This window comes from Phodopus roborovskii, unplaced genomic scaffold (assembly GCF_943737965.1).
Source record: "Phodopus roborovskii unplaced genomic scaffold, PHOROB, whole genome shotgun sequence".
NCBI classification, from domain to species: Eukaryota; Metazoa; Chordata; class Mammalia; order Rodentia; family Cricetidae; genus Phodopus; species Phodopus roborovskii.
Window position 1 is genome coordinate 3,721,484 of NW_026126442.1, and position 14,630 is coordinate 3,736,113.

The following is a 14,630-nucleotide window of genomic DNA, read 5'->3' on the forward strand; positions in this document are numbered from 1 at the left end:
TGGATATAGGCACTGTCCAGAGTGTTAAGGAAAAGCTTCTTCATGGAGAGAGAGAGAGAGAGGGAGAGAGAGAGAGAGGGGAGGCACAAGGCAGACAGATAGATGAACAGCATTTTTTCACTTCCAGAAGCGAGAGCTTCATACCCAGAAACTTCTTCCTTACTCCCCCCACCAAAATGTGCTGAGGCTGGCTCAGAGGTCTTCCTGCTCCCAAACTCAAGGGCAGACCTCAGGGCTCTTGGCCAGAAACAAGCCCCTCTCAAGGCCCCGAGGTTTGGGTCAATGAAGGTATGGTTACTAGGGAGTTTGGGCCCATCGCTTAGCTACAACGTCACCATCGCTTTCAACACCATCTCTCCACACACAACCACCTCACTCTATCTCCCCTCTCTACCGAATGGCACCTCCACCAAGTGCATTTCTGCCAGGATCATGAGAGCAAGATGGGGATGCAGAACACATGTGCTAGAAGCAGCCCTGAATTTTATTTTCATTCATCCCTCGCTCATGCATCCACCGTTGATAACCACCTCCCACCAGTCAGGCCTGATGCAGGACATTAAGGGTACATAATGAGCAAGATACAGTCTGTCCTCGGGGGTGGAGAGCGTGCATACAGCCTTGGGGAAAGAACAGGGCAGTGTGAGGCCACACCAACTTCCAAGTGCTGGCTGCAGGATGGTGTAGAGACAAGAGAGGTGAACAGATGGAGCTTTAATGTATGGACACTCAGCTTATCTACACACTATAAATGAGATATAAATGTTAGACCCTTCTCACTTGGCTCACCCATCGCTCTTATGGGTGGTGGGATGAACAGTCTTCTAGGTGTTTTGTGGCTTGATGGCAGGACTGGGTGTGGATACAGCCCAGGGGTGGGCTAGTCTCAGGCATAGGATAGCCTGAGTACCCAGCACGGAACAGAGTCAGGAGATGCTCTCTAGAGTGGGAGTGGGAGGCATCTGCTGGAGAGTGAGAAGAGTGGCTGGCTGTCACCAGATGAGAAGGAAGCCTGTCCGGGACACAACACGGGGACAGGCACTGAGGTGTTCCAACACTGGAGATCTGAAGCAGTTTGGCCAGGCAGATTTCTGAGAGGAGATGGAGAACTACAGAGAGGGCCTCTTCATGGAGGTCTGAGGGCCACAGCACAGAGCAAAACCCTGTTCGGAACATTGGGATCACAGAGAAAACGCAGTGTGCTGTTAGGTTATGTCTTTTCTTTATTTTGTACTTGTCCTCTTTTTCAGTGCTGGGGATAGAGCCTGGGCCTCCTGCATGCAGGGCCAGTACCCTACCAGGAGCACAATACCCAGAATCCTTATTCCAAATCCTCCCTCTTCTCAGTCCAAGTCTCTTAGGGACATCAGGACTCTGGAGGTTAGGACAGGCTGTGTCCTTCACAGGCTGTGTGAATTTGGGGTGACATCTGAGCTCTTTTCTTCCCCCCCCCCCCACAGGGTGTCCTAGAACTCATTCTGTAGACCAGGCTGACCTTGAACTCACAGAGATCCACCTGCCTCTATCTCCCACGTGCTGGGATTAAAGGCGTGTGCACCACTATGCCTGACCTGAGCTGTTTTGTGAAATGTACAAAAGGACACACCCATCAGTGTTCAGTGGGTGTGTGAACTATAGCATGCCACTGTGTGCCTGGTATTGGCTCCTTCAGGTGGGTTGGAAAGGATGGCCGATAATGGAGGACACACTCAGGGGACACAAGTAGACACTAAATGAATCTCTGCAATGTTCTAGAAGTTGAGGTCTATAGATCCAGTGCACAGACAGGCAGGACCATGTCCAACCAAAGGCACCATGAATGAGTTCTGCCTGGTGGTCTTGGGTTTAATAAGCAACTCCAGGCACAGAAAAATTCCCGATAACATAATATGATCTATGTAAAAAGTGTCTGGGTGCCACAGACTTCCAGTTTCCTCCACTGCTATCCAGAGACTAGATTGTCCATCAATCTACCTATCCATGCATCCTTCCATGCTTCTATGCACTCCTCCAAATATGCAGTCAGCAATTATTCATCCATATCTGCATTTATATATGCACACACGCAGCTATTCATATACCTATGCATGCATATTACATTCACCCATGTATCCATCTATGCATCCAGTTATTCATGTATTCATGCATCCATCCATTTATCCATATATATCCATCCACCCTCCCATCTACACACCCATCCAACTAATTTCCAGGCTTTTATCTGTCCTATCTACTTACATACTCACTCACCATTCACCAACCTATCCATTTATCCATCCATCCATCCACTTATCCACTAGCCCACACATTTCATCCTTATACATCCACTCATCCATTTACCCACCCACTCACCCATACATCTGTGTATCCATTTACCCAGACATCCGCTTGATGTTTTATATTTTTCATTAACTATCATCAAGCTTCCAACATGCCAGATCCTGGCTGACAACAGGGATTTAGAGAGAAACAGGACCCAGAAAGGGGCTCATGGTCCCTTTTGATGTAAAGCAATGGTTGTCATAGGAGAGGCAGAAACAAAAGATAAAAGACCAGAAGCAAAGGGAAGGGAACTATTAGCTCCCAGATTCCACAGGTTTGCCCCCAGAAGCTGGACCCCACAGAGTGAGTGAGAATCTGCGCTCAGTGAGTGAGCAGTTGTGTCAAGGATGCTCTCTTGACTTCACAAAGCCAAAGACTCTGAGCATCTTCCATGTGTGGTGCCCTTCAGGAAGCCCACAAGCCTTACCCTGGAACCTGATGGTGTCGTTGATGATCTCCAGTGTGTCAGCCACTGCGTTGTATTCTCCCACCTTCACCTCTCTGCTGTCTGTGGAGAACAAGAGACAGTGGCCAGTCAGCCAGGCTTGTGTCGGGGCTCTCACGGACCCTGGCTGCATGCAGATCTCCCTTCTCCTAACACCTACACCAGTTAGGATCACAAAGCCTGTAACTGTTCCAGGCTGGACCCTCAGCAGGGTGTCTATTCTGCTGCATGCCTCAAGGATGGGGAGCCCATTTCCTCTAGAACTGGCAATGCCTGATCACTCCTTCCTCCTTCTCAGTGATCAGAACTCTCCCCTGTGACTTTCCTCACTGGGCTGGCTTTAGTTGGGACAGCATGGATTATGTCATCCTCTGACCCAGGACAAGGCAGGAGACAGAGGGCACAGACAGACCATTTCCTTGGTGTCAGCCCCAGATCCTCTGAACTTTATTCTGCTTCCTCTGGGCTGTACACACCATCTCCTGAAATCCCTAGTATGTGAGGATCTCACAGCACTGTAGGCATTCATTCCATCAGCTGTAGGTATTGGGGACCTGTGCCTTCATGCTGGATGGGACTATCCTTCGAGTGCATCCTGAGGTGGAACTTAAATGGCTCAGAAGCCACGCAGCTCTGGTGAGCCATATTGAGCAGTGCCCACTGCTATCGTTTCCCTGCATGTTGGTCCAGGGTGTTCTCCCACCTCATTGGTCCATTCTGTATGCCTTCATCCTCCTTACTATTTCCTGGCTTTAGTTCCCTATATGGACCATTGCCAAGGATAAAGATGGTAATGACTGGCTTAGGAAGGTGGCAGGGAGAAGGTTTACTTTCCCCAAGTAACACAATGCACTATGAGACAAATGGCAGACGAGAGGAAACAAGCTAGTCTCCCAGGATTCTGGGGTGGATGGTGGGGGACTTAAGATGCGATTTTATGAGAGGGGAATACAGGAAGGGTCACACATTGGATGTCTTGAGGCTGAGCTGCCCAGTGGATCACCTAGATGAAGACATCCATGGGTCTGGCGTCCAGGGCAAAGGTGAGACAGGGTCATTGGCATGGAAGTTGGGGAGTCTCATCCTAGCATGCAGATATGAGACCCCAGGGAAATCCCATCAAGATGGAGGGACCAAGTGCACCACTAGGGAGTACCAAACTTTAGCAACAGGCAGAGAACAAAGGAGCCCGGGGAGGAGCAGTCAAATGCCACCAGTGGAAGTATCTTAGCACCCAGGGGAAGTGACAATGTGACCATGGAGCTGACCAGCCACGTTGCCACCAAGAGAGTTAGGGCTGTGGGTTTCATGCCTGGCACATGCCAGTAAGTAGAAGGTAGTGGAAGGTGGGGTCGTACGGAAGGGGTAAGGGAGTACAGAATGGAGCCCCCAGGGCAGAGCAGGCCTTGTAAGGTTGGAGGCAGGCAGACAGGAGCTACAGGTATTTATAGAGTCCTGCTGTAGGTGTTGTGGTTTGATATGGTTTGAGTGTAACTCTAGAGTTCTGTGTCCTGGAATCATGTGGCAGTGTTGAGGTGGTGGGCTCTTTAAGAAGAGGCCTGATGGGAGACATCTGGGTCATTGGAGGCGTTCTTTTCTGAAGGGGTTATGGTTTCTTCCTGTGAGAGTGAGTTGATGTAAGGGTACCTGCTGAAGTGTGTGCTATGCAAGCCTCTTTTCTTTAGCAAATACTCAGCCTCAGGTATTTTGTTACAGCAACAGAAAATGACCAACGGTGGCTTGATGTAGGCTCCTCCCTGTATATTCTATGTCCAGTACCTTCAGTGTATGGTGAAGGGGCTCTTAGTGCTACTTCACAGACAATAAGACTAAGTCTTTTTGTTTTGTTTTTTTCAAGGCAGGGTTTCTCTGTGGCTTTGGAGAAAAACTAAGTCTTGAGTTGGCCATGGCTTTGTGTAAGGCCCCAGTGGCACTAGGAATGGAGTTCAGTTCTAACTGTGGGCTTTTCTCATAGCTCTTTGATAAGGGATGTCCTTCTGTATGCTGTGGATATATGTTTATCTTATTGTTTGATGAAAAAGCTGTTTTAGCCAATGGCCAGGCAGGATATGGCCAGGCAGGAAGTATAGGCAGGGCTACCAGACTAGGAGAAGGCTGGGAGGAGGTACACAGAGAGTGAGTTGAGGGGTAGACGCCGTGTAGCTGCTGAAGGAGTAACATGCTGGAGCGTTAGGGATAAGCCATAGCCTTGTAACAATACATAGTTTAATAGAAATGGGCTAGTAATTAAGAGAGAGCTGGCAAATAAGAAGCCTGAGCCATTGGCCAAATAGTTTATAATTAATAGAAGCCTCTGTGTGTTTATTTGGGACTGAATGGCTACGGGACCAGGCAGAACAGAAACTTCTGTCCACAGCTCTTGCTCTTCCTGACTATGATACCTTGACGGGATCCCTGAGTGACAGCTCTGTGTCTGGCTACAGAGTGGTTGTCTCCATGGGTCACTAGAGAAACATGTCTACTGTTCTAAGACCCACCAAGGTGCAGGTGGGTCCCCAAAGCTGCAGACTCCAGCCAGCCAAGTGCCCAGAGCTTATAAAGTGAACCCAAGGGGGCCTCAGGGAGACAGAGCCTGGGTTCAGCCCTGAACAGTTTGCTCATCCTTTGTAGCCATGCAGGAGGCAGACTGGAGACTCTCCCAGGCCACACTTGCGCCTGCTTCCCAGACTTCATGGAAAGAGGAGTGTAAAGGTCATAGGGGAGGGGGGTGGCTGTGCAGGTGGCTGCTGCTTGCTTGGGTCACCTGGGTCATATTAGCACACTCTGTGGGAGGCTCCAGCATCCCTGCTGTCAACTTTTGAAGTCCTCAGCCCCATGGGCTCCCCAGTCAATAGGAGGAGAAGGCCCTGGTTTATTTATTCAGCATGGGGAGGCAGTGCATAACCCTGTTGGAACAAATCCTCAGGACCTAGGAAATGACACTGTAGGGACCCCATGGAAACCACAGCCACACAGCCTGCCCTACAGACTCACACAACCTGCTGTATGCACGGTCCATGAGAATGAAATAATATTCAACTTCCCACGAAGATCATAATCACCCTAATTTCTCCCAAGAGGTGATATGCAGAGGCTCCAGCAGCTAGCAAGTTTCTACATTTAGTCCTTGGAAATCATGATCTAACTCTTCAGTCCAGAGAGAAGAGATGGGCTTCAGACAGGCGAAGGAAAGGCTGAAGTCACATGGGAAGCACCCAAGGAGCACCTGACAGGGCTCCCCTGTTCTGATTTGGGGCTCTTCTCTTGCCCATGCTGAGCAGGGCTGCCCATCATCCTGTCTCTATTTATTGAGTAATTATTTGCTCAGCTCAGGGGCTCAAACCATCAATAATTTTCTATAGGCAGCGATGTCAAAGTTACTCCCACACCCTTGACTCTGGCAGCCTGGGACATCTTTGATGTCACAGAAGTGTTATGCTAAGTCTCTGAGTTTGTCATGATCCTGCAATGTGCCAGGCTCTACGCTGGGAGCTGGAGATACACAGATGTAAAACATACATTATGCACTGATGTAGTGTGCTTGCTGTCTCAGCACTAAGGAGGCCGAGGCAGGGGAATTGCAAGTGTGGGACCAGCCTGGGCTACATAATGAGAGTCTGTCACAACAACAACAAAATAAAAACAAGATCTCCAAGGGTTGGAGATACAGCCTACTGGTAGGCTTGTATAAGACTCTGGGTTTGATCCCGAGAATGACAGCAAATAAATAAGCAAATGTTTCATTTAAAAGTCATAATCGCTGACCTTTCAGAGTAGCTGTGAGGTTCATGAGCAGAAGAACATTTACCAAGTGCCTCACCGCTGGCTCAACTAACAGGAAATGGTGGTTATTTAATCCATGAAAAGAATGCCCTCAGACACTCCGAGTGTTCTCTTTCGGCAATCAATGTTTCTACTTTCATGGTGGCTCCCTCCTTCCACATCCCCAACCAAGTTTATTTTGTTTTTGACATGGTCTCACTAAATCAAATAGGCAGGCTTTGGATTTATAAGTTGCCAAGGCTGGTCTTGAATTGTGGTCCCACTGCTTCTGCCTGCTTAGCAGCCAGGATTACAGGTATGTACAAGGTGCCTGCAGCTTTCTGTTTTTCCATGCACTGGCTATGTGTTAGCCTGACATGTGGCCAGCCCTTCTAAGCAAAAGTCTTTCATTTATTATTATAGTGTGTAGGTGTGTAAGGATAAGGGAACAATTGTTGGGAGTTGGTTCTTTCCTTCTATAATGGGTTTTTGAGATCAAATTCAGGCCATCAGTCCAGCAATGGCAAGTGATTTTGCCCCTTGAGCTGTCTCGCTGGCCCAGTACTTCCAGATTTTCAGCCTGGGCCTCTGTCCTAAAAGCATGTGGTAATTCTATGGATCCACACTGGGCCTTATAAACCAGAGTTCACAGATGAGACTATCTGTGTACAGCCTGGAAGGAAGACTATCTCAGTGGGGATAGGGGCCGATACAATGGCTGTCACTGGCTGGTTTCCTGTCCCCATGCTCGGCTGTGTTTGCTATCAGCTCTTGGTGTGACCTTCGCTTCTCTGGGCACCTCTTTCTTTCTCCAGCTGTAATGAGTGGCTCTGGTTGTTTTCAGCCTTAGTGGGAACTTAGAGACCTGGAGCTCTGGAACACTCAGATGCCTGGGCGCCAGCCCATTCATCATAGAACCCCAGAGGTTCGGAAGTGGATCCTGGGGTAGTATATATCAAAAGCTTCCCAAGCTGACCTCATCATAAAAATGGAGTGGAGAGCCACTGGGCAACACTCTGGACTTTCCGTGTGGACAATGTCTAGTTCTTAGAGGCTAAAAGAGTATGAAACAAAGAGTCCCATTTCCATAGAAGAATCCTAGTCTTTCCTTACACTCTCTTTAAAGGGTACATTATTATCATTATCTTTTTTTTCTTCAAATTTTGCAATTGGGCACCTAGAGAAAATAGATGCTATTGATGACAATTTAGATGCTGAAAAATGTCCAGTCTGAAAATATTCCCTGGCAGTGGACCAAAGAGCACCCAGGAGGCAGTTGGGCCACGGCTTTATCAGGGAGTGATGTGGTCTCCTCTCTGGGCCACACCCTTCAGACAAGAGAGTGAGAATGTCACTAGCCTTCTGCTCTGGCTGACTCTGTACTCCATGTGACATGGTCTCTATCCTGTTCCCCTGTGCTCTGTGTGACATGGTCTCTGTCCCAGTCCCCAAATGTCCATTCTTGTCTCTAGTTTAAAGGAGGCAGACATATGTGTTAAAGTTAAATCACTGGCCTGCTAGAGTGGTGAATCCCTGTAATCCAGAATTTAGGATATGGAGCCAGAAGAATCATGTTTGAAGCAGGCTGCAGGACAGGCTGCAAAGTGAGTTCCCGATAGCCTGAGCTGTGGAGATTGTGTCAGAAACAAAGCAATGCCAAAAGAAAAAAGACCCAAGTATCAAAAGGCTTGGAAAATGCAGAGGACCTTATAATGGTGTGTGTGTGTGTGTGTGTGTGTGTGTTTTGTGTGTGTTGTGTGTGTGTGTATTGTGTGTGTGGTATGTGTGTGTATGTGTGTTGTGTGTTTTTTTGTGTGTGTGTTGTGTGCTGTGTGTGTGTTGTGTGTGTGTTGTGTATATGGTATGTGTGTGTTTTGTGTGTGTTTGTTGTGTGTTGTGTGTGTTGTGTGTGTGGGTGTCTCTGTGTGTGTGTTGTGGTGTGGTGTATGTGTAGGGTGTGTATGTGGGGTGTGGGGTGTGTATATTGTGTTGTGTATGTGTAGTGTGTGTGTGTTTGTGTGTGTGTGTGGTATATGTGTAGGGTGTGTATGTGGGGTGTGTGTTGTGTGTGTGTTGTGTGTTTTGTGTGTGTGTATGGGTGTATGTGTAGGGTGTGTATGTGGTGTGTGGTGTGTGTGTGTGTTGTGTGTGTGTGCACGCGCGCGCACACACACCCAAACTTCAAAATTCTGCTCCATAAGCACCTGAAATTTACAGAGCAGAGGTGGACTGGGAGACACTTTTGAAGCTTAGGGCTAATAAGGGTCAGAGGGTCAGAACTGTCAGCTAACAAATGGCCTAGAGGCATAGCATGGTAGGGAGCTGACATTGAAGACCATAGCATAACTTAGTTTATTCTTTAGACTGTGAGTGGTGGTGGGGGGGGAGAGGGAGAAAGAGGAAGAGAAGAGGGGTAGGGAGGGAGGGAGAGGAGGAAGAGGGAAGGAGGCACCCCTCACTAGTGGCAGGGAGCAATGCCATCATTGGGAAGAGAAATCCGGCAGATGTACACACATTTAATGTGCACACACTTTCCAACCCAACAGCCTGCAGAAGCTCTGTTGATCCATAAGGGGATGTGTATAAGGACCTTATTATTATTCATGAGGATACGAAGTTTAAGATAAGCTGGTGCTTGTAACTGGGGAGTGGATGTGGGATGGAGGTATCCATGGAGACAGTAGGGAGAAGTCCTAGCCTAGATGCACTCCCAGCAAGGAGTCAGAGGAATATTTAAAAACAGTGCTGAAGATAAAGCAGTAGCAGCCACAAAAACGGGGGAAACCAGAAAGCAGCACAATCCCATGGCACTGAGCAAATTCAAGATACACACACATAGCATGGCAATTCATATTTGGGCAAGACACACAAAAGCAATACTCTCACTAAGCTATGAGGGGGGGTCATCCATGGCGGGAGAGAGGGGTAAGTGAGGGGAGCAGGGGGACAAACAAGCCAGGGGTCTCTCATGTGAGGAGTGGGAGTTAAGACTACACTTCTGGTCCTTGCTGAAGAATGGCCAGGGGAGAAGGGTACCAGCGTTGTCATGCCTGTCACCTAGCCAGACACATGGCAATAAGCATGTCACTGAATACTCAGTCACTTTCAAAGCAAGGGACACACTCGTCTTTTATTTCACTAGTTTTTAAAATAAACTCTGAAATGAAATCTCCGAGTGATTACGCTACACTGCCTGGGAGCAATAACATTACCATATGATGGGGATGAGCTCCCCATCCCTGGAGGTACTCAAGCAGAGGCATGGAGAGTCAGAGTCCCTTGTATAGAGTCTGTGACTCTATGACACTCAATGCCTTCTATCTTCTGGGACCCCCTTACTTGAGGGGGTTTCTCCAGGATGGTGGAGGCTGGGAAAAACACCCTGGTCCCAGTAAGTCCACCTTCACTAATGTCCTTCTGTCCCTCTGGTCTCACCTAAGCCAGTGTTTGAGCCCACTGAGGCAGACTTTCAGACTGTGGTTGGTACCACACACGCACGCACACGCACTGCGGTGTGTGGCACGAGACAGGAAAGGACACGGAACAGAAACCAGCCTCAGAAGTCTCCAATAGGGGCCAACATGTTCTCAAGGGTTTTTAGTAGGTTCCAGGAAGCATCTTCCTGCCTTTATAGGTGCTGACATTTGACCGGAGAGATTATGAAGTCCACGGACGGAGCGGGTGTGTGTGTGAGCGCGTGTGCACACGTGCACAGAAGGTCAGAAATCTCATTCAGCTTGGTGTTCCCCTGCACGGTTCAGCAAAGCACCAGACAGACACTGGGGAAGGGGGAGGCTGTATCCACACCTGTGCACCCAGAAGACCAGGAGGTAATTAAGGGTGTGCATGGAGAGGAGGGGCTTCTACTGCTTGAGGTGCATTATGAATGACAATTATGACATTAAAGAGCCTGCAATATCCCATTCCTTCAGATCAGGTGTGCTGACACCAGCCCCAGAAGCTGTCCTTTCTATCTCAAGGAAGCCACCATCCGTCAGTCTCACAAATGGGCCTAATGAAGGCAGGCTGCTGGGAGCAGATGCTGGGCCTTCTATGGGAACGCCAAACAAGGCCTAATCATGCCCTGCTCGGCTTCCTCCCTGCTACACATTCCCAGTGCTGTTTAGAAGAGGCAGTTACAGGGAAATCTTTTTTCTCCTAAAGGGGAAGAAAAAACTATTTCTCCAGTACTCATTTCCATCCACATAGGGCTCAGGAGAAGGCAGAGTGGGTGGAGGATGAACAGGAAATGGGTAGAATTGGAACTGGGCACAGCCAGTATAGGTGTGTCTCTACAGGATGGCTTCACCTGCCGTCTAGGGTGCAGAGCTTATTGCCCACTGGAGAAAGGTGCATACACATAAGCTATGTGGAAAAGATCCCAGGATATAGCGATGGGGCATGGCCAATGGGCAAGGAAGGGAGAGAAGATAGTATGGGGACATGGGAACATAAATGGGGAGTAGGTTTCTACCTGGGCAGCTGAGGCTGGAGCTGCTATGACCTCTGGGGTGAAAAGTCAACATTCTTTGGAGGTATTTTTTATCCAAAGTGAAGGATTCTGAGTATTTGTATTTATGCATTATTGTGGCTCTGGGTTGATCCCAGAGATGGAAGCATTAACTTCCCAGGCAACAGAACCTACTACTGGTCCCACATGGGGAGATACACTGCTCCTAGAAGGATGCTGCTTGACTTGTTCTGGGCAGGATCACAAACCTGGCCCCGATTTACTGTTTGCTATGTTGTATGCTCTATGGATTCAGGTATGCTCAACCTATGGTTGCTTAGAGTTGATGTCAAAACTTAAACGTGTGAAAAAGAAAAAGGCAACAAAATCAGCATGCACTGCTGTGCTCAAGTAACCCATATTTTACAAAATGCCCTGCGCGAGTGATATAATTTGAGAGCTAGAAATGTGACAAAAGGATTTTGGTGCGATCATTCAAAAAACAAGCGTGTTTGCTAGGATGCTTACTTTGTTCAGCCAATGAAGAAGACTTAACAAATGGGAAAATAATTACGTTTGCCTAAGATGACACCTTTTGTGCATGCTGGAGAGCTGACATGCGTTTCAATTACCTGCCATGGGAAGATGAATGAGTAAATTACACGACTGCATTAGGAGGCGGGAGCCTGAGAAACACCTCTCCAGACTTATCAGAAGCTGGGTGGGACTGGTGGGAATGAATCTGAAGGGCTTACTTTAATTCTGGCTTTCCCTGGAATGACTGTGGGGTCTGCTCAGAGCAAAGACCTTCATTTCTTGTCAAGATGCCAAGTAGTGCTGTTACAAATGGTCCCTCCAGAGGGGCAGGCTAACCGCAACCATACTGACCACACTGGGTCAAACAGAGGCAACTCTCAAGGAGTGTCCAGCCCTGCTCCCCTGTATGGATACCACCCCTGTCTGAACTGTGTGCTCATGACACATGGAGCATGGATGGGGTGGTTTCTGAGCCCCCACCTTGACTCTAGCAGCAGTAACAGCAGCAAAATTCACCGAATGGACTGGTTCCTGCAGAACATTAAGTGGTAAATAAAAAGTGTATGTGGGGGTGGGGCAGGGAGAGGGACTGGAGGGTGTAATAAAACAGGAGCTAAGGAGACACACTGGACTGGCGTGGTTGTTGCACCTTGTGAGGGTTTTCCATTAAACTGTCAGCTTTGATATGGTTGGGGGACTGACAGATGGGGGAGTGGAAAGACATTCAGAACTGCGAAATGTTCTCGTAGGTACAGCAGCTATGTCAGAAAAAGTCCTCCAGAAGAAACGCACACCCAAGGGTTTATATATTGAAATGAGCTAATGTCTAGGAGTGGTTTTACAACAGCTAGCAAAAAGTGGATGGGGGTGGGGTGGGGGGGTGAGCCAAGATAACAAAATGCAGTCAGTGGCTCCCGCTGGGTAATGGAGATGTGGGCATCATTGCACTGGCCTGTCTATCCTGGGGTCTGTTGGACACTTCTATGATCAAATCCTGAAACAATGCAGGCTTCTCAGCATATTGCTATTGACTTGCCCATGCTCCCCTTTTCTGAAAGCCTAGGAGTCACATGGGGGTAGGATAGGTTTGAGGAGTCAGGCATCTGAGAAACAATTTTCCACATAGCTGTAACTCATGTTCTCATGGGGAAGCGTTTCCTATCGACTCTTGTTTTATCTGGAATCTCATATCAGATTTCCATCTCTTCTGATGCCTTTTATTGCAGAAACACAACATCCCTGAATATAAATGCCGTCAGCTGGAAAGAATAAGCATCAAAAAGCCTACCTTGAAATTGAGTAAATTTAATGGTTCCCATTCTCTCTCCGTTCCGGAACACAACTTGACCCTAAAAACAAAACAAAACAAACAAATGAGAACAAAAGGGAAATGTCACATTAGCCTACTGAAATCTTTAATGGTGTGATGTGGTTATTAAATTGGAGAAAAATCGGCTCCCATTGGAGGCAGACACCAAAGTCAAACTCATTTCTTACACACTAGTTGTGACTTTATCTGCTTAATATGCGAGGGGCACAAAATCAATAATGGAACCATCATCACATATGAATTAAAGCTGAGATAGCATTGTCATTAGCACAGTGATTATGAAATGCCCACGTGGCTGTGCTATCATGGAATAAGGTCTTCTGGTGGGATGGAGGCAGAGGTGTGGCTTCTGATGATGGGTCCTGTGCCCACTCAGAAAGATACAGGGCTTCCCTGAGACTATCTGGCTGGAGGACCATCATGATGTGGGAGGGTAGGGGTTCTTTTTTTTTTTAATTACAACTATCTGTCTATCTATCTCTCTCTCTCTCTCTATCTATCTATCTATCTTCATCATCATCTATCGATTTGTGTGTGTGTGTGTGTGTGTGTGTGTGTGTGTGTGTGTGGTTTATTATTAAGGATGGAGAATGTTTTGGGAAACTCATCTTGAGGTGATGTCAGCCCCAATTATAACTGGGCTATGATGCAACTCAAAACTAAGCATCTCCATCCGGAAAGACCTGACTACTGTCACAGGCAGCTGAGCACCTCTCATTAGGGACTTGGGGGCTAAGGATTGCTGTCATCTCCAGCATCTGCCTTGATGGTTCCCATATGGTTGGCTGAGTACACTAGGGATTTGAAGAAGCCACATCAGTTCTTTTTACCCACTTGTGGTCCCTGATAAAACTCTGCAGCCATGCAAGGAAACTGACGAGAAATTGACATGCAGTCTGTCACTGCATCTTAACAACTAGCTTAGGTGGCATGGGTGATGCCCACTTTACAGACCAAGAAACCGAGACTAAGATGGGGAGATGGCTCAGTGGATAAAGTACTCGTTCTGTGAGGACCTGAGTTTGATTCCTCAGAGTCTGTGTCAAAAGCTGGGAATGGCAGGGTACACCTGTAACCCAGTGCTGTTAGGTTGAAAAGGGAGGTAGAGACTGGAGAGTCCTGGGGGACAACCAGGGCATCCAGCCCAGTGTAGGAAGCCTTGAAGAACAACGAGATCCTGTGTCAAACAGTAAAAGGCGAGGACCAATACCAAAGATTGTCTCCCAGCTCCCACATGCACATCCATACACACACACACACACACACACACACACACACGAAATCACGTGTGTACATGGGGAGGCATGTAAAGAAAAGAAATGGGGGAAGGCTATGTGCTGATCACTAGGTCATTGTAAACGATTCTGGAGTCCAATACCAGCTTCATTTTACTTGTTAGAAGTGCCAAGGGTCAAACACAGGACCTTGTGCATACGAGGTGAGTGTCTACCCCTGGGCTACATCCCAACCGTGCTTCATGTAAGACCCGTGCTATTTCACTAGAGTTGTTCCTGCTCCAGAAATACATTTCTTCCTATCTTGCTATTATGGTGAAATTCAGAGAGGAAGTTGTTTCCATGGTACCCTGCTTTCCCCTCACTGCAAGGCACTTGCCCTGCCAAGGCAGCAGTACACGCCATATCCACTTCATTCTCAGGAGAAGGCGCTGGGGGCCTCTAACCTCAGAGAGATTCACAGGGTGATGCCCCATGGCTTGAAGAGCAAAGAGGATCCCACAATCTGTCCTCAGAAACACCTTCCAAAGCCACTTTGACACCTTTTGA

At 47.9% G+C, this 14,630-nt stretch overlaps 1 protein-coding gene across 1 annotated transcript in view; it reads right to left on the reverse strand.

Annotated features, from left to right (window-relative positions):
- The window catches only part of Gabbr2 (gamma-aminobutyric acid type B receptor subunit 2), a 335,072-nt gene that overhangs the window by 71,421 nt on the left and 249,021 nt on the right, over positions 1–14,630 (reverse strand). The window contains exons 8-9 of the mRNA XM_051187733.1: positions 12,805–12,865; positions 2,750–2,830 (exon numbers count right to left, since the gene is read on the reverse strand). Coding sequence (XP_051043690.1) covers positions 2,750–2,830; positions 12,805–12,865 — 142 coding nt within the window. The remainder of the gene's footprint in view (positions 1–2,749; positions 2,831–12,804; positions 12,866–14,630) is intronic.